This window comes from Leucoraja erinacea, chromosome 12, assembly GCF_028641065.1.
Source record: "Leucoraja erinacea ecotype New England chromosome 12, Leri_hhj_1, whole genome shotgun sequence".
Lineage (NCBI taxonomy): Eukaryota > Metazoa > Chordata > Chondrichthyes > Rajiformes > Rajidae > Leucoraja > Leucoraja erinaceus.
In genome coordinates, this window is record NC_073388.1 from 17,890,492 (window position 1) to 17,913,542 (window position 23,051).

General features: G+C 42.6%; 1 protein-coding gene across 3 annotated transcripts; it reads right to left on the bottom strand.

Moving 5' to 3' along the window:
- Positions 1 to 351: 351 nt before the first annotated feature.
- LOC129702116 (ribose-phosphate pyrophosphokinase 1) lies at positions 352 to 23,051 on the bottom strand. 3 transcript variants are annotated; one of them, XM_055643692.1, is made up of 8 exons: positions 22,779 to 23,051; positions 15,246 to 15,429; positions 11,766 to 11,864; positions 8,155 to 8,279; positions 6,895 to 7,068; positions 6,412 to 6,571; positions 4,601 to 4,689; positions 352 to 1,380 (listed from the first exon to the last, which is right to left on the bottom strand). In XM_055643692.1, exons 1-7 carry the CDS (start codon positions 22,898 to 22,900, stop codon positions 4,648 to 4,650), a joined length of 906 nt encoding a protein of 301 aa, XP_055499667.1. In that variant the 5' UTR covers positions 22,901 to 23,051; the 3' UTR covers positions 352 to 1,380; positions 4,601 to 4,647. The 3 variants fall into 3 exon arrangements, with proteins under 3 accessions (XP_055499667.1, XP_055499666.1, XP_055499668.1); XM_055643691.1 differs by lacking the exon at positions 4,601 to 4,689 and having other exon boundaries at positions 22,779 to 23,050; XM_055643693.1 differs by lacking the exons at positions 4,601 to 4,689; positions 22,779 to 23,051 and adding an exon at positions 19,244 to 19,312.

Consider the following 23,051-nt stretch of genomic DNA (forward strand, 5'->3'; position numbering starts at 1 on the left):
AAGGAAAAGCTATTGGTTTCAGGATTGGGCTACAATTTTTCAATTTGAAAGTGAATTATGAACAAGTCAAATAACCAATTATGTTTTCTTACATTCAAAATTTTGCACCAACTTATCTTATAAAACATTGACTTTGAAAAGGAAATTAATTTTTCCCGGATATCCTGTGCAAAACTTCAAATTTCTGAAAAAGCTGCATCACTACAGGAAAAGATATACATTATAAGCATTATAACTTATGGTTAAACAAAGATCGTGGTAAATTTGCTACATCTGTGGTAAGCAATTCGACAGATTTAATATCCATTAGAAGACTTTGTTGAGCAGAAATGATCATGTTGTAACCCAAACGGCAGGAGATAATAACATTTGTTTTAATACAAGGCTCATAAATGTACACAGAATGAGAATAAAGATGTTGAGCAAATCAAGTTTATAACACAGGCCAAGTTAGAATTGGTTGATCCAAATTATTTGGATTTTACAACAAAATTGAATCCTGTATTAAATTCTCATTTTTTAAAAGACTCGTGGGCCAAAAGAAAGTTGCTTGGGATCCTCAGAAGCTTTTCATATTCACCAGGGTTCCATTGAAATATTCTTGGAAGATAATAGACTGAGAACAGATCAAGCTGCTTCAATCACATCTTAGAAGCAATGCACCAGTACCATGCAATAATAGGATTTTGTAACTATGAAACTATTGTACTTCTAATAAGGCACAGGGCAGCATAAAAAAAAAAGTTATCCCCTGCTTTGTCTGCATCAGGCCAAATGTTTGAGATAGGAAATACACAAAATTTGCCGAAATGCATTGTCTCAATGATAGAAGCACAAATTTAATAACATGAACAGGAGATGAGGTACATTCACACAGTTTCTTCCTCCTCCAAACAAAAAATAAATCTATTCCAGTTTTCTAAAATATCGACAATCTGCTACAAAAATCAGCAGCTTCTATTGTGGCAGATGTGTTGCAATCAATATTGCAATGCAGTAAGAATGGCAGGAATACACCAAACATGATTTAAAAAAAAGTAATCCCTCTTGATACCAAGAGGGATATGAAATGTTTCATTTCGGTTAAACCGAATCACAGCTGCTGCATTTAAACAGTAAACATCTAATATATTGATGGATATTTAAACAAAACATTTGCACCAACAGAGATCTGTTGGTACCACAATGTAGCAACAAAGACCATCTTTTATCATTTGATGCAGGAGGGGAAGATAAAGAAAAATTAAACTTGATAGAATAATATGCACAAACAGTAGATAGCAAATATTACAATGGAACATGACTGAACAGATAGGACACGGACTCTCCATTGTGAGTTCTTCTAATTGCTTCAGCGAGTATCATGGAGATATCAATAACCTGAGAGAAGAAATGATTCAGGATTAGTGTTGTGTTTCCACTTCAGTCTTGCTACAAATGTTACAAAATTAGAAGTCTTGCATGCACCAAAATAAAAGGATGTTGAAGTCAACTAGTTTGACCACTTTATAGAAACTTACCAAGCTGATTTGGGTTTTAAACACAACTCTTATGGTCCAAATTGAATTTGAAAATGTTATCTCCACCCTGACACTTATTATTTGAAGACAGATTGGAACAAAGTATAATATTTTACAACACAAGTGGACTCTTTTTAGTCTGAAGTCTGAAGAAGGGTTTTGGCCCGAAACGTTACCCATCTCCTTCGCTCCATAGATGCTGCTGCACATGCTGAGTTTCTCCAGCATTTTTGTGTACCTTTGACTCTTTTTATAATATACTTGGACCACTAGATGCATTGAGTATAATTTGGTCCATCACGGTGGCGCAGTGGTAGAATTGCTGCCTTACAGCAAATGCAGCACCGGAGACCTGGGTTCGATTCCGATTGCGGAATGTTTGAGATAGACTGTATGTCTGTAAGGAGTTTGTACATTCTCCCCATGGCCTGCGTGGCTTTTCTCCCACATTCCAAAGACATACAGGTTTGTATGTTAATGGGCTTGGTAAATGTAAAAATTGTCCCTAGTGTAGGATCGTGTTAATGTGCGGGGATCGCTGGTCGGCGCGGACCCGGTGGGCCTGTTTCCGTGCTGTATCTCTAAACTAAAGACAAGAAGGGCAATGGGAATTACAAAAGATATTCATATGGATAATAACCAGGACAAACGTGCAGGATGGGTCTGAAGTAGACTGAGAAGGCGTTTCTATTTGAGTAAAACAGAACTGTAAAAGACAATTAAGACATCAAAATGGGTAATGAAGCTTCCTCTGAAACCAAGTGGTGAGAACATCACACTTATTAGCATTAATGGCAGTGAGATAAACAATATGCTTTATGCATACAGCTATATTGTTCTCAATTGTTATTTATATAAATTGTTAAATGTTCAGGCACCAACACCAATCTCTCCGGAACACTACTTGGAACATCTTAGCAATGAAAAACAGACCCATTTATGCCTCTACTCTGATTCCAGTCAATGGTCAGATATATTCGTCACATACACAATTAAGTGCAGTGTAATGAACTTGCCAGCAGCGGTACAAAAAAAAACAAAAAACAATACACAATAAAAATAAAATAAAAAAATTGAACACAAAATATCCACCACAGCATTCATCACTATGGTGGAAGGCACAAAGTTTAGTCAGTCCTCCTCCATTTGTTCCCCTGGCCAGGACCATAAACCTCCGCAGTCGCCGCTGCGGGCAGCCAGATGTACACGCAAGGTCAGTCACGAATTGGTGCTTCCGTACTGGAGACAGCGGCTTCAAGCTGTTGTAGGCTGCGGGCCGCCGGTCGGAGCTCTTCTCCAGGGATTCCTGTCGAGTGATCCCGCTCCGGATGGCAAGTCCCCGCCGTGCCCACGGTTAGAAGCACCGCAGACCGTGGTTTCTAGGTGATGTAGGCCACGGGCCGGTGGTCAGAGCTTTTCTCCTCCGGGGTACCCAACAAGGGATCCCAGGCTCCGGATGTCGCGTGGAGGAGGCGACCGAAAGCAGTTTTCCCCCTTACCACCCCCCAAACAAGACACACCGACAGACATTAAAACAAACATTTGGACATACTAAAAAAACAAAAAAAAAGTAGAATTGACTAACACGCTGCTGGCAGGGCAGCTGTCTCGCAGCGCCCCCACCGACCGCCGCCCACAGTCAGTCAATCTTCATCCACAAAGTGTCACTTCCTATACCATAAGCTTTTATTTTCTGTGATAATATGTAACGCATCACCTTGACAATTGCATCAATTTTATACATTTGGCAAATACAATCTCTTTAACAAATCCATGGTTCACTTTGCCTGACAATCATAACTTTTCTGTTAAATGTCTTTAGTAATAGCTTTTAAAATGTAGTTATGAATATGCCAAGCTAACTGGTCAGTATTTTCTGATTTGTGTCTCCTTCCTTTTGAATAAACGTTACATTCACCATTTCCAGACCAAGTGTCCACCAGGTGGCGCCAGCAATGGCTGCTCACCAACAATCTGCCTGTCCTTCCTTCTTTGTGTTTTAATACTATGTGCTAAATGTATGTTTTTAGTGTTCTTTAGCTTGCTTTTGTGGGGGATGGGGCTGGGGGAAACTTTTTCTAATTTACCTCAACGGAGATGCGATTTTTTTCCTTATTTTTTTTTTATTTGTATTTTTTAGCTTTAGAGATACAGTGCGGAAACAGGCCCTTTGGCCCATCGAGTCCACACAAGCCAGCACATTAACACTATCCTACATACACTAGGGACAATTTCCACATACACCAAGCCAATTAACCTACAAACATGTACTTCTTTGGAGTGTGGGAGGAAACCGAAGATCTCGGAGAAAACCCACGCAGGCACGGGGAGAACGTACAAACTCCATACAGACAGCACCCGTGGTCGGGATTGAACCTTGGTCTCTGGCACTGCAATCACTGTAAGCCAACAACTCTACCGTTGTGCCACCGTGGCCACCCTAACGTATCACCATCCGCATTTCGGCCCAATATTGTGGAGTTGGCGGCCTTTGCTGAAGCCCGAATTTTGAGAGCTCCACCGTGGGGAGCCTACAGGACTTTAACATCGCGAAGCCCGCAATCCCTTTGCCAGGGATCGACCTCAGAGCTCCAACCGTGGATGCTTGCGGACTTAACATCACGGAGCTTGCAGTCTCTGGTCAGGGACGACTTTGGGAACTCCAAGCTGCAGGAGCTTCGACTACTCCAACTCGGGAGTTTTGACCACCCCCGACGTTGGAGTTTCGACCGCTCCCGACGCAGGGGCTTCGACCAACCCGATGGATGGTTCGACTGTCCCAACCGCAGGAGAATAAGAGTAGATGATTGGACTTTATTGCCTTCCATCACAGTGAGGAATGTGGGGAATCCGCTGCGGTAGATGTTTATGTTAACTTAAGTAGCTGTGTCTGGTTGCTTTTTTTTCCATATGGCTGTATGGTAATTCGCATATCACTGCAACTTAATTAACACATGTGACAATAAATGAGCTTTGAAACCTAGACCTGAATATTTAGAAAATCATTAACGGCAAACTCATTAGTCTGAAGGATACAAGAAACTGTAGATGCTGGAAAATAAAGTGCTGAAAGAACCCACCGGGTCAGGCAGCATCTATGAAGGGAATGGACAGACGACAGTTTGAGTCAGGTCCCTTGTTTAGACTGATTGGAGAATTGGTGAGAAAGCTGGAAAGGAGAGGGAGCGGGATGAAGCTTAGGACAAAAGATATTGCAGATGATGGAATTTTAAGTACAACACAAGAAACTTGTGGCCCAAGAACCAAGTTTTTATCTCCATCTTATTTTCCATTATTAACTCCGCAGATCAATTTTCTACAGGGTCACTTACTTTGTTTACTGATTTTTAAATATATCTGTAGTTACATGTCTGACTAGCTTTGTCTTCTACCATTTTCTCCCATTTGTTACCTGTTTAAGATATCCTGTTCAATTTTATAACCGGCATATTTGTACAATTATTTCCTTTAACAAAAAAGAAAAACTGCTGGAGGAGCTCAGTGGGTCAGGCAGCATTTGTCAAAGAAAATGTAGACAATGTTTTAGGTCAGAACCCGTTGGTGTGAATTACTCCAGCAGTTAATTTTTGCTCAAGATTCCAGCATCTCTTGTGCCTCCATTCTTTTCTTTATGCCTGGTACAATCTTTAACTTATTTTATTAATAATAAATATCTGATCTGCTCCTGGGAAATTCTTTTAAAAAGGTGGTAGTTTCTCTCTTTTTCTGAGGTAGCCTGTGTCCTGGTTTCACACTAATAAGTGTTTTGTAAATACTTCAGCGCCATTATGTTTTTTTTGTAACATGATTATCAGAAGCATGCACAGTCCGGTCCAAACATGATGTAAAAGGATAATGAAAACTGGTCAAATAATTTCCCTATCCTTGACTGTGTCAGCTAAATCACTTAAGAAGCTCCTCTTAAACCATCAGCCTGTGCATGTTTTCATTGAGTTAAAATTTTACCTCTAGTAGAACTGCAGATTCAAGAAAGTGGCTTGCAATCATCTTTGACTTAAATTGAGATATGGGAATGTTGACCTTGTCAGCAATGCACAGATCCCAAAAAATGAAGAGAGAAAAGGACCCCATTGCCCTAGTACCTTTATTTTGCTCGCAATGTATCACCTTATTTTTATTTGCCAAATATAATCTTACCTGTTGAAATTTGCCCATTATTCCCCTTCTGCAAATCTTTTTGTAATTTATTATCAGTCATCTTCTCTGATGAACATACCCCCACCCCCAATTTGTCACTGTCTAAAAATAATAAATTATGTCTTTATATCTAATCTTGCACAAAGACAAGATTGATACTGCTACAATAAAAAAAGCTTCAATTTTCTTTAGTGGAGCAGCAATTCCATTAGTCTATTGCTCAGCAATTGCTTTCACCAATGCCACACTGGGCAGTTCTTCATTTCTTCTCATGCAAAAGGGTGATGACATGGCGACGTCACAGTAGAGCTACTGCCTTACAGCGCCCGAGACCCGGGTTTGATCCTGTCTACGGGTGCTTGTCTGTATGGAGTTTGTATGTTCTCCCCTTGACCTGCGTGAGTTTTCTCCTAGATCTTCAGTTTCCTCCCACACTCCAAAGACATCCAGGTTTGTAGGTTAATTGGCTTGGTATAAATGTAAAAAATGTCCCTAGTGTGTGTAGAGCAGTGTTAATGTGCGGACATTGCAGGTCGGTGCGGACTCAGTGGGCCGAAGGGCCTGTTTCCGTGCTGGATTTCTAAACTAAACTAAAAATAGCTTCTAATTTACGAAAGAAATCCCGAGGAAACAAACTGGGAAACTGCCTCACAGACAAGTATTTCTAACTGATCAAGTACTAAAGTTCTATCATCTGGACAATTAGTCTCCAGTAAATTCTTTTTTCACTTACCTGTATTTTAGGACAATGTTTCATTTTGTCCTCTTGAGGTATTGTATTTGTAACTACGACAGCTTCAAAGCAGGCATTGTTGATGCGGGAAATAGCAGGACCAGAAAAAATTCCATGTGTGAGAATAGCATAAACTTTGGTAGCTCCAGCAGAGAGCAACCTATGATACACAAATAATTCAAATCAGAAACTAAGCGATACCTCCCATTCAGCTGCTTACTATAGCACTTCATTTCCAATTTCTGACAAGACAATGTTTTTAAAATGCATTATTACTAGTTAAAAAGACAGTCTATTAATTTACACATTATTCCTAAAGCAACTGGTGGCTCATGTTTTTCTTCTTAAAATTGGAAAACATTCCAATTTGCAAGTTTTATAGATCACTAAAACCAATCTGCAAGACAAGATTGATACAATAAAAAAGCTTCCATTTTCTTTAATGGAGCAGCAATTCCATTAGTCTATTGCTCAGCAACTCACTTGTCTGCAGCATGACAAATCGTGCCACACGTATCTGCCATATCATCAACAAGAATAGCCACTCGATCCTTCACATCACCAACCAAAACCATTCTGTCAACTTCGTTGGCCTTTTTACGCTCCTTATGAATCAGTGCAAAATCTACATTCAGCCGGTCAGCAATAGATGTAACTCTAAAATTGGAAGAAAAGTAAATTTGTTAAGGATTCCTCACTTATAATGAATATAAAAACATGTGCAAGCAGCGAACAAGAATTGTGATGATCTTCCAAACGGCTTTTTAAAAAATAAATAGCAGCCAGTTTTCCAGCTTTCTGATTTTAATAAAAATTAGCTGGAAATGAATGCTGACATAATTAGGAATGATAAGTGTTGCCAAAGGAGCCAAAAAGAACCCAATGCTTAGGAGCTGTGTTGAAAGAAGACTCGACATATAACGGGTGTGTGTGCGCGTCAATCTTGTTAATTCGTATCTTCTTCCAAATGCTAGGTCGCAGCCTTCCCATTTTCGAGCACCCTACTCACATTTCCCCCCTGGTGGCGATAAACATCTTCCCGTCGCATTTCCACCTATATTTTCTAAGTTATTAATTGTTGAAATTTTAAAAACAGCCAAAGCCGCCTTCTCACAGACAGCTTCCAGCCTGCTCACAGTGATGTCACAATGCCTCACAGTGCATTGATCACAATGGGCTCTCAAGCTGACTGCCCCAATGACATCACTGCGGGACGTTGCCAAGGTAACAAGGCTGCTGCCCCCTCTACCAACATCTGAAGGGGCTGCTCAACAAGTTCTTGTTGTATTTTGTAGGGATTGTAGGGAGGTCCGATCCGGGGGGGGGGGGGTGAACTCTCATCGCCCCCCCCCCTCCCCTGGGGTGAAAGTAATATGCAAAATGAAAGCAGCTTAAAATACAGATGTTAAAAGTTTAAATCAAGCCCGAGCTAAACGAAAAATATGCAGCAGTCGTTTTGCTGGTAAGCTACACTTCAACAGTAGTCCTCTGAACGACAAGAGATACACCATAAGCAGGTTAGTTTACACTGAAAAATGAGAACTTCCCTCTGCCTCTTCTAATCTATTTTGTCATTCCACTAATTTATCAAATGCCAAAACAAAATTGAAACAAACATTCTCCTTATTTCAAAGAGGAACGTTTCCATTAAGGAAAAAATTATATCAGATATCGGACCACTGATCCGAGATTATGTGCTTTAAATTTAAAAGTTGACTCCTAAGCCCCCTTCCAACCACTCACCTCTTTGCTCCACCAGCATCGGGAGAGACAATGGTACAGTTTTTCCACTCTGGAATGTTCTCCCTAATCCACTTAAGTACTGCTGGTTCAGCATACAGGTTATCCACTGGAATATCAAAGAAACCCTGTGGAAGAAGCAACAAGAAAAGGGAAATTGTAATAATGCTCAGGCACATCAGGGAAAGATATTTTGATAGCATTACTTGGAGAAATGCAGACTGGGCAGCAAGTTTAAAAAAATCTCCATGGTCATATTTTGACTAAATGGGACATTTTGAAGGAAGGTTCATAACACCATTTTAGCCATTGCAATTCTACCAATAGGTCCAGTGAACATATTGCAGAGGGTTTAAAAGGCTGAGCAAGGCAAGCTATCTTACTGCTAGGCCCAGCTGGTAATATCCCGCATGCAAAAGGGAGGTAAACTTTAGCTGAATGGAAATTTTGTAGTGCACATTTTAAACAGGGCCATTTTGAGGACAAAGTTTTGTGCTTAAGATCCAAGTACAGAGTCTTAGATGCGAGGAGCTTCAGTGAGCAGGCTGAATGGTAACAAAATCTGGCAAGCCCGAGTAAGATAGACACAAAATGCTGGATTATCTCAGCGGGACAGGCAGCATCTCTGGATAGAAGGAATGGGTGACTTTTTGGGTCAAGACCCTTCTTCAGATTCCCTACTTTCCCTAACTCAGAGTAAGATCCATCCTATTCTTTCTTTTAACCTAGTACTAACTTTAGAAGTACAAATGGCATCAGCGGAGTCCGTAAACCTCATGAAACGTCCGAAATCAGGGAGGAGTCCAGGTGTCTCGCCTGCACTACATTTACATAAAGTGTTTGGATTGGAAACTGGAGCGGCAGTTGGATTCCCACGGAGTCATCACAGGCAAAAAGTGTACTGTAAAAGCTGCCTGGTTCAGGGAGCTCGAGACACATTGCATATCTGTCAACCAAATAAATGGGGACCCCTTAGTTTGGAGGACTTTGTGGCGGGGGGGAGGGGGGGGGGGTTGAAGGGGTAACTTTAGCAGCTTAGTCCGTTCACCTGGTCGGTTGGAGTCTAGATGTGCAATTAGTGATAAGGAACGCAATAGCATTAAAGATACGCAGCAGCTGTGGTCGCCAACTCCAGCCCACTGAGTCGTCGCCGACCTGCACATTAACCCCGGCTATCCTACACACACTGCGAGGCTCCACAAATGTTGGGAAGCCGGCGACGCAAACCTGTACGTTTTTGCAGTGTGGGGGGAAACCAAGATCTCCGGGAAAACCCGTGCGGTCAAGGGGAGGGCGCTACAAACTGCCTTCACCCAACGTTCGCGGAGCCAAGGCTGCGCTGGATTTGGCACGCAACGCAGCCAGGAGTCGATCTGCCGGGTCGAGGCACAACCGGCGCCGCCCGCGGCCGGACGGAACCCCCAGCTCCGCGATGTTGGGAGTTGCCGACCCGGTAGGGGACTAAGAATTAAAGTTTACCCCTTCACCCACCCACCCCACCACCACATAAAAACCCTCCAAACTAACTGACTAACATTTATGCAATGATTCTCCCGGTCTCCGGGGAGGAGGCAGCTGCTCCAGACTTTTCAAGCCGCCCGCGCTACCTACCTAATCACGCTAAAAATCTTCCATTCGGAAAACCGAAAATGTCCGAAATCCGACAAGTGTCTGGTCCCAAAGCTTTCGGATAAAAGGTTGTGCACCTGTACTAACTTTAGAAGTAGAAATGGCAGTCAGTGGAGTTGTATTCTCCTCATGAAACGTGAGAAATCAGGGAGGAGTCAGGTGTCAGCGGCTTCTGGTGTTCCTGGCGTCTCTCAGCTCCTGTCCAGGGGGATGGCCGGAGACGTCAGGACCAACAGGAACCCGCTCCCCGATGGGCCGCTACAGCGACAAGTGGCAGTTCACCCACAGCCCGAGCTGCGCCCCCTCATCCGCAACCCAGGTTCCTCTGGAGTTGGAGCGGGGCTGGGCTAGAGTTGCTGCTGGCTGTGAGTCTCTGGGATCTCCGTGCTTGCAGTCAGTGTCCCGTTGGTCCTGACGTCTCCAGCCACCCCTCTGGACTGGAGCTGAGACTGGGAACTGTACCGCCCTTGCCCCCTCCCTCTGCAACTGCAAACAACCCCACAGTTCCCAGTCTCAGCTCCTGTACAGGGGGGTGGCCGGAGACGTCACAGCCCGAGCTGCGCCCCCTCATCCGCAACCTCAAGACCAAGACGCACCTTGCACACCACCAGCTTCGGTCCCTACGGGGAGCGTGTTCCTCTGGAATTGAAACGGGGCTGGGCTGCTGCTGGCTGTGGGTCTCTGGGATCTCCGTGCTTGCAGTGGGCCTGGGGGTCGGTGTCCCGTTGGTCCTGACGTCTCCGGTCACCCCCCTGGAATGGAGCTGAGACTGGGAACTTTACCGCCCTTGCCCCCTCCCTCTGCAACTGCAAACAACCCCACAGTTCCCAGTCTCAGCTCCTGTACAGGGGGGTGGCCGGAGACGTCACAGCCCGAGCCATCAGCTTCTGTCCCTACGGGGACAGCGGAGAGCGTGTTCCTCTGGAATTGGAACGGGGCTGGGCTGCTGCTGGCTGTGGGTCTCTGGGATCTCCGTGCTTGCAGTGGGCCTGGGGGTCGGTGTCCCGTTGGTCCTGACGTCTCCGGTGACTGGCACTAGCTCCGACGTGAAGACAGTACAAAACCCCCGCGCCGGTGCAATGGGCGGGGAGCTGGAGAGGGGAGGGAAGGGGTCACACACATGGCCGGGGAGCAGAGGGGTGTAGGTGGGGTGAAACTGAAGGGAGCGACAATTTGCTGCTGCCCGCTGAGTTAAAAAAGTTCCCACGCATGACTCACGATACACTGTGTATCGTGAGTCTACCGTGGGAACTTTTTAACCTCAGCGGGCAGGCAGCAGCAGATTGTCAATTATTAACCCTCCCGCGCAATATACCCTCACCTTCTCTTTTATGAATGGGGCTTTAGTTCCCCTTTCTTCGAGGACCGACCGGAGGTTCCGCTGTCACCTCTGCGGGCCGCCCTTGGTGAACGTTTTCAAGGACCTTTTTTCAAGGACTGAAAAAATGTCGCTATTCGGAGGTTTTCGTTATTTGGATCTTCGGATAAAAGGTTGTGCACCTGTACTCTGGCAAGGCAGCAACTCTACCGCTGCATCTCTGTGTCGAGGCACAGATCGGAGTTTCTGTGGTCGGGAACGAGACCCCGGGATGTTGTATTAGCAGGCACAGAAGATTTTGAAAGGGGAGGGTCAACAGCCAAAAGTTGCCGTCCATATTGGTACCAACAATATAGGTGTGCTGTAGAAATTGGGATTGGGAAAATATATCAAAGGTTTTTGCTCGCATTATTCTATAAAGGATTATTGCTAGAGCCCAACAAAACATTACTTCTATTCCATAACGAGAACTTAAATGCACAATCAAGATTCTATTCCTCAGGAGTCTGTTGCAAAATTCAGTCGTAATACTGGTTTGCAAGCTCAGAATTGCACCATTAGTTTAGTGCTTGAAAAATGCAATAAATGTGGAATAAGTTTAGAAAGCTGGCTGCAATTATGTCTTGTGAGTTAGATCATTTAATTTCTTCCAATTTTTATGGCTTACCTGTATTTGCGAGGCATGGAGATCCATAGTGATGATGTGATCTGCTCCAGCCACAGATAGCATGTTTGCAACCAATTTTGCAGATATAGGAGCTCGACTCTAAAAACAAGAACTCTCTATTACAAACATCTTTAAGCGTAAAGGTTTATTTTAAGCATTTCTTTTTTTTTTTTACTTCCCCCGAGAAAAAACCTTCACGAAGTGTCAGCTTGAAATGTTGATATTGGGTAAATATATTGACGTTCAATTACCTCATTGCCAAACTTTAATCCATCTAATTTTCTTTTAAATGAAATTACTGCAAGAGAAGTTACCTTGTCTGTTTTCAATGTTTTGGCATGGTCAAGTATCCCATCTTTTTCCAATGCCATTCTTCTTTTGTAGAGCTCAATAGAACAAAATGATTGTGTTAACTCCTAACTCTCTCATCACAGCCAAAATCTTACTACATTTGACTTCTCACCTCGCAAGGTTAAGCCTGGAATCCCTAAAAGGAGCTATCCTTAGACTTGGCCCTTCCTCAAGCTGCCTTTGTCCGATTCCACACTATCCCGCAGGCAATCATCTTTAAACCAGCATAACCCTGATCTAGCACAAACTCCCACGCTTTGTTTGTTCAAAATCTTTCCTATATTTGTTCAAAATATATGTCCAAAATATTTGTTCAACATTTGATCATGTATGAAGTATAATTTCTTACAATGGATGACTGCAATAATCCCAGTCTGAAGAAGGGTCTCGACCCGAAACGTTGCCCATTCCTTTTCTCCAGAGATGCCGTCTCACCCGCTGAGTTACCCCAGCATGTTCCACCACAAGCCCATGCTATCGCCGATTCCATGCCCCTCTTCCACCACTGAATTTAACCCGATATTGGCAATCTTGACATCATACCACTTTACTACACTTTTACTGGTCAACTTATGTTAGATACATGTCCCAGGCTGGGTCAGATATATCCGAGGACACTGTGGGAAGCTGGTGAAGAAATTGTTGGAGTCTAGCTGAGATATACAAATCATTGTTAGATGCAGGCAAGATGCCAGATGACTGATGGGCGGCTAATGTTGTGCTTCTGTTTAAGAAGGGCTACAAGGAAAAGCCTGGGAATGATAGACCACTGTGCCTAGCATCTGTGGTAGGTAGGTTATTGAAGAGGAATCTGAGAGGTTATATATACATTGGATAGACAACTGCTAATTAACAATAAGACAGCATGGTTTTATGCACGGAAGATATCTTACAAGTTTGAGGTATTTTCTTTTAAGGAGTAACTATGAAGGCTTACAAGGGCAAGACATTGTCTATATGAACTTCAGACAGGCCTTTGATAAGGTTTCCCATAGCTGGGTGCACTGGAAGGTTAGTTCATATAGTATCCAGGGATAACTAACTGGATACAGAATTAATTTCATGGAAGGAAGCAGAGGATGGTGGTCGATGGTTGCTTTTACAGACCGCAGGCTTGTGACAAGTGGTGCACCTCAGGGATCAGTGTTGTTTCAACGTTTTGGATGAGGATTTGCAAGACATGATCAATAAGTTTGCAGATTACACTAAAGTAGATGGTATTAAAAACAGAGAAGATGGCATCAAAATTACAGCAAAATCTGCCAGGCTGAGAAATGGCAAATAGAGTTTAATGTAGAAAAGTGCAAGATGGTGCATGTTGGGAAGTCAAACCAGGTCAAATCAAGGGATATGGGGAGAAGGCAGGAACGGGGTCCTGATTGGGGATGATCAGCCATGATCACATTGAATGGCGGTGTTGGCTCGAAGGACTGAATGGCCTTCTCCTGCACCTATTGTCTATTGACAGGACCTTCATGTTGAATGGTAGGGCCCTGGGGAACGTTGTAGAGCAGAGAGATAAAGGAGTACTGATGGACAGTTCCCTGAAAATGGCATCGCAGCTGGATAGGGTGGTAAAGGTGGGTTTTGGTACACCGGCCTTCTTCAGTTAGACTTGGTCACCCTGCTGTAGGAAAGATGTAATTAAGCTGGAAAGACTAAAGAATATTTATGTAAATGTTGCTAGGACTTGTGTGCTTGAGCGACAGGGAATGTTTGGGCAGGTTAGGACTTTATTCCTTGAAGCGCAGCAGGATGAGGGGTGATCTTATACAGGCATACAAAATCATGTTGGAAACAGGTAGGGTGAATGCACAGTCATTTCCCCCAGGCTTTGGAAATAAAGAACATCGTACAAAAGATTAACCACATAAAGTAATAGTGATGGTAAAGATATTGTAAGTAATGAGGAAGTTTTACAGAAACAAAGGATTTTGATACAATCTTAGCTTCAACTGGCAACTTTTTAGGTAACGTTATTTTAAAATCCATTGGTCTGTATCCTGGTATTCCAGGATAGATTTTCTCTCGGGGAGCAAAATAAACACAGCTGGCAAACGATGCTACTTTTAGGTAGATAAAATGAATAATAAAATCAACCGAGATGAGAAGAACTTTTTTCACACAGAGAGTGGTGAATCTCTGGAAATCTCCGTCACAGAGGGTAGTCGAGGCCAGTTCATTGGCTATATTTAAGAGGGTTAGACGTGGCCCTTGTGGCTAAGGGGATCAGAGGGTATGGAGAGAAGGCAGGTACGGGATACTGAATTGGATGATCAGCCATGATCATATTGAATGGTGGTGCAGGCTCGAAGGGCCGAATGGCCTACTCCTGCACCTAATTTCTATGTTTCTATGATGTCATTAAGTTGCCATTGCCTGAATGGGCTGATTTGAAAAAGTTGTTTCAATGGGATATACACAGGTCACTTGAACAAACTAAAAGATGACAAAAGGTCATAACTACATTACCCCAAATGATCCCTTCACTAGGTGATTGTTTATTTTTTTAATTAGTTTTGTGATAGAATGAGACAAGCAGTATGTTAATAGACAAAGGGTATCTGCTAATGCCTGGAAATAAGCTACTAGTGCATGAAGGATATTAACCAGAGCTAGCTAACATTTCTGAGGTGGATCCTTAAAGCATGCATTGAATTAACACTTGATTAGCTTGAAAGAAATATCAAGAAAACCCATAATTAACACCTTGTCTCCCCATCACTACTTGACTGGCAAAATTATGTGAGCAAATATATTGTGTGCAAATCTGTTCTGCATTAGGATAAAATCAGTCACACTACTTGTTGCCCTTTTAGGATAACTTACGGTTTTCAAGGAAAAAAACAAATTCAGTTTCACTACCCACCCCCCACTTCCACTAAAATCTCTTTCTTACCAAGCTATTGTTACTTCCAAGATGTGAGCTACCTTGGAGTTACATTAGCAGGAATATCCGTCATGTGAAGTGGCATCCTTTCTTGTATCAGAGATTTTTATTTTAATACATTAAAAATGCAGAAAATTAAAACATGGTACAGTGTTTTATACCAAATCAACTGTCAATTGTAATGTTTGCTTGTGGATTGACAGGACATTAAATTTGAAGATCAAAGATATCAATCCTACCTTGTCTTTCTTGTCTTGCCTTGCATAAGGGAAGCAGGGGATTACTGCAGTAACACGACAGGCTGAGGCAATCTTGCAGGCATTGATCATGATGAGTAACTCCATCAGATTGTCGTTGATTTCTCCACAACCACTTTGTACAATGTAAACATCTTCACCTCGAACACTCTCACCAATCTCCACACTTCAGGGTGTAGGGAAATGAGAAAGAGGAGAAGGAAAGGAAAAATGAACTTTTAGTCATTTGGAGATCCATTGTCACAGAGAATATACAGTGAATATGAAGACACTGTACTACTTTGATATAATGGGGCTGGAAAGGAAAGTGAGGGGTGGGAGAATCATATAGAACTCATTCGCTTCAGGCTTATCAGTTCAAGGAATGTAGTTTTGAATATACTCCAAAAATAACTTGTTTTGCAGTTCCTTCAAACTGGAGCTCCATTTTTTCAAAACCATCCATTATTCTTAAATTCCATTTCTGTAAACTATTCCCAAGGTCACACCTTTCTCCAAGCTTCCTTTGATCCAGTCCCAGTGATTACAAGCCATCATTCCTGGAGGTCACAGTAATTAACTTCCCCTCTCCAGGCACTTTATCTTTAAAATAAAACAAATTTGCAGACTGGTAAATCTTCTCATCAAAAACAAAAAGCATGACAGATCCTCCTCAGCCTACAGACGCCTGACTTATGTACAGGTGAGCTTTTGGGAGACGGATTTGCCTGCTGCTTCCATGTTGGAATTTGGTTTTGGCTAGATTTCCGACATGATCTGTTTGGATTAGGAACGGTTCTCAGGAATGGAAAGTGCTATAGCCTGGAGAAGCCATGTATAGAAATTAAAAATCTGGCCTCTCCACATTCAATTAGTATCATGTAAACATCTTCACCCTCAAAATGCTTCCCCATCAAAGATTGTCCTTGAGAGGAGAAATGTGCAGCAGGAGTGATGAAAATTTTATCAATAACATGGACCAGTCAGAGAACATAGCTGTGAAAGTGATATCATAGGACATACGGTGCCCTCCATAATGTTTGGGACAAAGACCCATCATTTATTTATTTGCCTCTGGACTCCACAATTTGAGATTTGTAATAGAAAAAAAAAATGTGGTTAAAGTGCATAGTCAGATATTAATAAAGGCCATTTTTATACATTTTGGTTTCACTATGTAGAAATTACAGCAGTGTTTATACATAGGCCCCCAGATTTCAGGGCGCCATAATGTTTGGGACACAGCAGTGTAATGTAAATTAAAGTAGTCATGTTCAAGTTCAAGAGTTTATTGACATGTGTCCCAGATAGGACAATGAAATTCTTGCTTTGCTACAGCACAACATAATATTTTAGGCATAAATAAATACAGAACAGATTGGTGTGTCCATGTACCATTGAATATATATACATATATGCACATGCACACACATAAATAAGCATATAAAGTGCAATAGGCTATTAAAGTTCAGATTTTTGTTTGAGTTGAGTTTAATAGTCTGATGGCTGTGGGGAAGAAAAACCTGGATGTTGCAAATTTCAGGCTCCTGTGCCTTCTACCTGAAGGCAGCGGAGAGATGAGTGTGTGGCCAGGATGGTGTGGGTCCTTGATGATGCTGCCAGCCTTTTTGTGGCAACGACTGTGGTAGATCCCCTCGATGGTAGGGAGGTCAGAGCCGATGATGGACTGGGCAGTGTTTACAACCTTTTGCAGTCTTTTCCGCTCCTGGGCGCACAAGTTGCCGAACCAAGCCATGATGCAACCGGTCAGCGTGCTCTCTCCTGTGCACCTGTAGATGTTCGAGAGAGTCCTCCTCAACATATCGACTCTCCGTAATCTTCTCAGGAAGTAGAGGCTCTGATGTGCTTTCCTTATAATTGCATCAGTGTGCTGGGACCAGGAAAGATCTTCGGAAATATGCACGCCCAGGAATTTGAAGCTCTTGACCCTTTCCACCATCGACCCTTTGATATAAACGGGACTGTGGGTCCCCATCCCACCCCTACCAAAGTCCACAATCAGTTCCTTGGTTTTTCTGGTGTTGAGAGCCAGGTTATTGTGCTGGCACCATTTGGTCAGTCGGTCGATCTCACTTCTATACTCTGACTCGTCTCCATCAGTAATACGTCCCACAACAGGGGTGTCGTCGGCGAACTTGATGATGGAGTTCGCACTATGGCCGGCTACGCAGTCATGAGTATAGAGTGAGTACAGCAGGGGGGGCTGAGCACGCTGCCTTGAGGTCCTCCCATGCTGATTGTTATGGAGGATGACACATTTCCACCAATACGAACAGACTGTGGTCTGTGAATGAGGAAGTTAAGGATCCAATTGCAGATGGATGCGCAGACACAGTTCTGAGAGCTTGGTAACCAGCTTGGAGGGGATGATTGTATTAAATGCCGAGCTGTAGTCAATGAATAACAGCTGACATACGAGTCTTTGTTGTCCAAGTGGTCCAGAGTGGAGAGCCAGCGAGATAGCATCCACTGTTCTGGCGGTAAGCGGACTGCAGTGGGTCCAGGTTTTTGTCGAGGTACGAGTTGATTTGCGCCATGATCAGCCTCTCAAAGCACTTCATCACCACAGACGTTAGTGCCACTGATCAATAGTCATTGAGGCACGTCACCTTGCTCTTCTTCTTGTATTTTGTTGCATATCCTTTTGATGCAATGACTGCTTGAAGTCTGTGATTCATGGACATCACCAGTTGCTGGGTGTCTTCTCTGGTGATGCTCTGCCAGGCCCGTATTGCAGCCTTCATATTTTTGCAGCTAACCAGTGGTTTGCATTTTGCAATTTAGCCTCTGTATTTCTGTTCATGAAGTCTTCTGCGGACAGTGGTCATTGACAAATTCACACCTGAAGAGTGCTTCTGATCTGTCGGACAGGTGTTTGAAGATTTTTCTTTATTAAAGAGAGAATTCTTCTGTTATCAGCTGTGGAGGGTGGAAGATTGCAACCTTCACGTGGTCCGCCCTGTTTCGACGAATGCAATCAACCCGGCGTGTACAATCAAATAAGATCAAGCTGCCCCTGCCCTACAACTTTAGGCTGTGCACGCCATACGCAAGAAGATCAGATGTGGAAGCCTTCCTTGGCCTGCCAGTCCTTTAGCAATTAGTAAGCTCACTAGTGCTCTGTTTTTTCTCAATGATGTCCCAAACAGTTGATTTATGTAAGCCTAAGGGTTTGGCTTGTGCCTCTAACAGTTTTATTCTTGTTTCCCACTTACAATGGCTTCTTTCATTGGCACAACTTTGGTCCTCATGTTGATAAACAGCAATGAAAGCTTCCAAAGGTAATGGAAAGATTGGAGGAAAGACTAGCTGCTGAGAGCTCTCTTATACCTGCATGAAGGAGGCAATTAAACACACCTGAGCTATTACAAACATCTGCAAAGCCATGTGTCCCAAACATTATGGTGCCCTGAAATGGTGGTGGGGGGGGGGGGGGGGGGGGGGGGGGGGGGGGGGACTATGTATAAACACAGCTGTAATTTCTACATGTGAAACCAAAATGTATAAATATACCCTTTAATAAAAACTGACAATGTGCACTTTAATCACATGTGATTTTTTTTCTATTACAAATCACAAATTGTGGCGTACAGAGGCAAATAAATAAACGATGGGTCTTTGTTCCAAACATTATGGAGGGCACTAAAGAACAGTACCGTACATGCCACAATTTTATATTGAAGGGGCAGAAGTCCTGAAGGAATTTAAACACAAGGGCAAGGAACTATTTTAAAATTGGATGAATGAAATAAGAACCAACGTAGGTCAGGAGAGATGTTTGGTAAACATAACATGTACAGACAGCAAAGCTTTGGATGAGCTCATGTCTTTGAATGATGAAGGCAGAGAAGTGGGGAAGCATTTGAATAATTGATACTGGGGTCTCAATTAAAATGTACAGGTGAATTTTTTCAGAAGCAGTGATAATTTCATCATAAATCATGCTATTTTGTGACCCATTCTTTCCAACATAAACTTACATCTTCCTCATTCGTGTACAATGTAGCAAACATTCTGGGGAAATAGTGACCTAGAAGATGGTACAGCCATTGAGTTGCCTAAACTCTACAAATTGAACAAAATCATAAGATCAGAGTTATTACATTCAGAATTTCAAAATTTTCCACAAAGTGCATTTGCATAATATTTGTCAAGTTATGAACACACAGAGCTCTGCAGATTTCAGGATCATGTTATAATTTTAACTTATAATTCCTTTTGAAAACACATCAACAAAATAAACAAATTTATGATGATAAATAACAAATTGAACAGTTAGGAGAGAGACAGGACTTTTTTTTTGGTACAAACAATCCAATATCAAGGGCTATATCATTCAAACCTTGATGTTTAGATTGCAATATCCTTTGAAACAGACCAAAATTTTTGATATTATGTAATAAGTTTTTAAGGTTTCGGTGGTGGGAAAGATGCTGGAGTCAATTATTAAAGAGGTAATAATGGGGCATTTGGATAGCAGTAAAATAATTAATCCAAGTCGGCATGGATTTTTGCAAGGAATATCATGCTTGACTAATCTACTGGAATTTTTTGAGGATGTGACAAGTAAAATGGATGAAGGGGAGCCAGTGGATGTAGTGTATCTAGACTTTCAGAAAGCCTTTGATAAGGTCCCACACGGGAGACTGGTGACTAAAATTAGAGCACATGGTATTGGGGATAGGGTGTTGACATGGATAGAAAATTGGTTGACAGACAGGTAGCAAAGAGTAGGAGTGAACAGGTACTTTTCTGAATGGCAGGCAGTGGCGAGTGGAGTGCTGCAAGGCTCTGTGTTGGGGCCGCAACTGTTTACCATATATATTAATGATTTGGAAGAAGGAATTACGAGCAACACTAGCAAGTTTGCAGATGACACAAAACTGGGTGGCAGTGTGAACTGTGAAGAGGATGTTAGGAGGTTGCAGGGTGACCTGGACAGGTTGAGTGAGTGGGCAGATGTGTGGCAGATGCAGTATAATATAGATAAATGTGAGGTTATCCACTTCGGTGGCAAAAATAAGGGGGGGAGATTATTATCTCAATGGGGTTAGTTAGGTAAGGGAGAGGTACAGCGAGACCTGGGTGTCCTTGTGCACCGGTCACTAAAAGTTGGGTTGCAGGTACAGCAGGCAGTGAAGAAAGCTAATGGAATGTTGGCCTTCATAACAAGAGGATTTCAGTATAGGTTCTTCTGCAGTTGTATAGGGTTCTGGTAAGACCACATCTGGAGTATTGCGTTCAGTTTTGGTCTCCTCATTTGAGGAAGGACATCTTTGTGATTGAGGCAGTGCAACGTAGATTCACGAGATTGATCCCTGGGATGGCGGGACTGTCATATGAGGAAAGATTGAAAATCACTGGAGTTTAAAAGGATGAGGGGGGGGATCTTATAGAAACATATAAAATTATAAAAGGACTGGACAAGCTAGATGCAGGAAAAATGTTCCCAATGTTGGGCGAGTCCAGAACCAGGGACCCCAGTCTTAGAATAAAGGGGAGGCCATTTAAGACTGAGGTGAGAAAAAAACCTTTTCACCCAGAGAGTTGTGAATTTGTGGAATTCCCTGCCACAGAGGGCAGTGGAGGTCAAATCACTAGATGGATTTAAGAGAGTTAGATAGAGCTCTAGGGGCTAGTGGAATCAATGAATATGGGGAGAAGGCAGGCACGGGTTATTGATTGGGGACAATCAGCCATGATCACAATGAATGGCGGTACTGGTTCGAAGGTACAAATGGCCTCCTCCTGCACCTATTTTCTATGTTTCTAAAGAACATAAATTTAAAATAAAATGGTGAGCAGCTGGAAGAACTCCGGCACCATCTGTGGAGGGAAATGGACAGTCAACGTTTTGAGACAAGTTCCTTCACCTGGACTAAAAAGCTAAAAAGTTAAGAGGCATCAAGTTATAAAAATATGATCAAATTATTTTAATACAAAAGTTTGGCAAAACCATACAAACATCTGCAGCATTACCTCACTAAATCTCTATGAAACAAATTTAACAAGAAGTGTTTTCAAAAATAAATTCAGTAGAGGCAAATATTAAACCAAAGCAGTTACAGCAGAGGCAGATAATTATTGATGCTGAGGGAAAAATATTTTTTCCGCAGTGGAGATATAGAAAACTAATTTATGTAGGAAACAACTGCAGATGCTGGTTTAAATCGAAAGTAGACACAAAATGCTGGAGTAACTCAGCGGGACAGGCAGCTTCTCTGGAGAAAAGGAATGGGTGAAGTTTCAGTTGAGACCCTTCTTCAGACTCAGTCTTCAGTCTGAAGAAGGGTCTTGACTAGAAAACTAATGTATTTCAAAATATTTTAATTAGGTGTTATTATTAAACTCCCTCTTTACAACAAACTAATTGTTCATAAAATGAAATCCAGTGAACCTTTGCTCCACTCCCTCAAAAGCACAAATATAGCTTTCCTCTCCAGAAAGAGTTTTACATAATATTAATGACAAGGTCTCGACAGGGTCCAATACAATTGGAGCAAGACAGCTCTGCTCTTGTACCTACTGTTGCTATAAAGACAACTCTATCATTTGCCTTCCTAATTGCTTGCAATAGTAACTTTCAATTATTGAGGTCATGCAACTGATTCTGGAGATCAAAACCTTTTAATCTCATATATTTAAAACACTATGTTTTTTTTAAAACAAAGTGGACAATCGGACATCTTTTCACTTTATTTTCTACCTGCTGAGACATCACTCATTCACCCAGCCTCTCTATATCACCCCCCAAAGCCTTCTTATATCTCCCCATAATCCAAGCTTTCTATCAGCAGCAAACTTGGGATACATTTCCATACTGACCCATCTGTCCTCAGCCTTCTCCACTGCCATGGAGAAGCCAAAGGGGAATTAGAATAAAAACATCTCATATTCCCTTTGACATGAGCACTTTTGGGTCGAGACCCTTCTTCAGACACATGTCTGATTAGGAAAAAAACAAAGAACATAAAACATAAATTGAATCTTGAACGAGTTAAGCATTATGCTGCCAACTTTTTGTATCTACACTGCAGTAACTAATCACCTGTCGTTGCTAAGGTTACACCATTTGGAACGTTTAAAATTGAAGCCTCTAATCCAAGAGAGAGAAAGTTTACACTATAGACTTCAATTTCCAGGCGCAGCCTCTGTGCAAGGGAAATTACCCAAGGAAAGAATACAATTATTAAAAACAGCCCCTTTCTTGTTTCTCTCATTTTCTCCGAACCACAAGACTGGCAACGTGCTCCTTTACCGCCGGTCGAGGATGGCTGGATATTGTAGTCGAAACGATGGATCTCCCCAACCAACAACAGGGGACAGGGGGAGAGGGGAACTACAAATCCCGCATTGCATTACGAGCAGCGGCGTGCTCGAGCTGTGACCGCAAGGCCACAGCAACTTAAACAACGCAGCTCCCCACATCCAGGCACCAGAAATTAGGCGGCCTCTTTGGGGGGAGGAAGGTGTAGAATTACATCGCCACCTCAGGCCCGTTCCTCTTGTACTCACCACGTCTCTTGATTACTGAATTTTTTCGTGACTACTTTCCCAAGCTCCAGCCCCAGCCGATCGGCGATCTTCTGTGATAAATCCTGGTGAGAGCTGCCGCTGAAAATTTTGATGTTAGGCATATTTGGATGATTTTTCCTGATAAAATAACTTATAATAAATTAAAACGGCTTAATGTGGTTGTAAATACGAGTTGGTGAGTCTCGGTTTTAAAATCCCGAGCCTACGCCACCATCTTTGGAGAGAGCGGTGGGGACGGAGCGCACGTGATTC

Excerpts from the sequence above, each read along its gene's own strand:
- LOC129702116 (XM_055643691.1), bottom strand. The coding sequence starts at position 22,900 with ATGCCTAACATCAAAATTTTCAGCGGCAGCTCTCACCAGGATTTATCA. Across the intron at positions 15,430-22,778 it reads TTCAGTAATCAAGAGACGTG|TGTGGAGATTGGTGAGAGTG; the intron begins GTGAGTACAAGA and ends TACACCCTGAAG. Across the intron at positions 8,280-11,765 it reads TCCATGCCTCGCAAATACAG|GGTTTCTTTGATATTCCAGT; the intron begins GTAAGCCATAAA and ends CTTCTTCCACAG.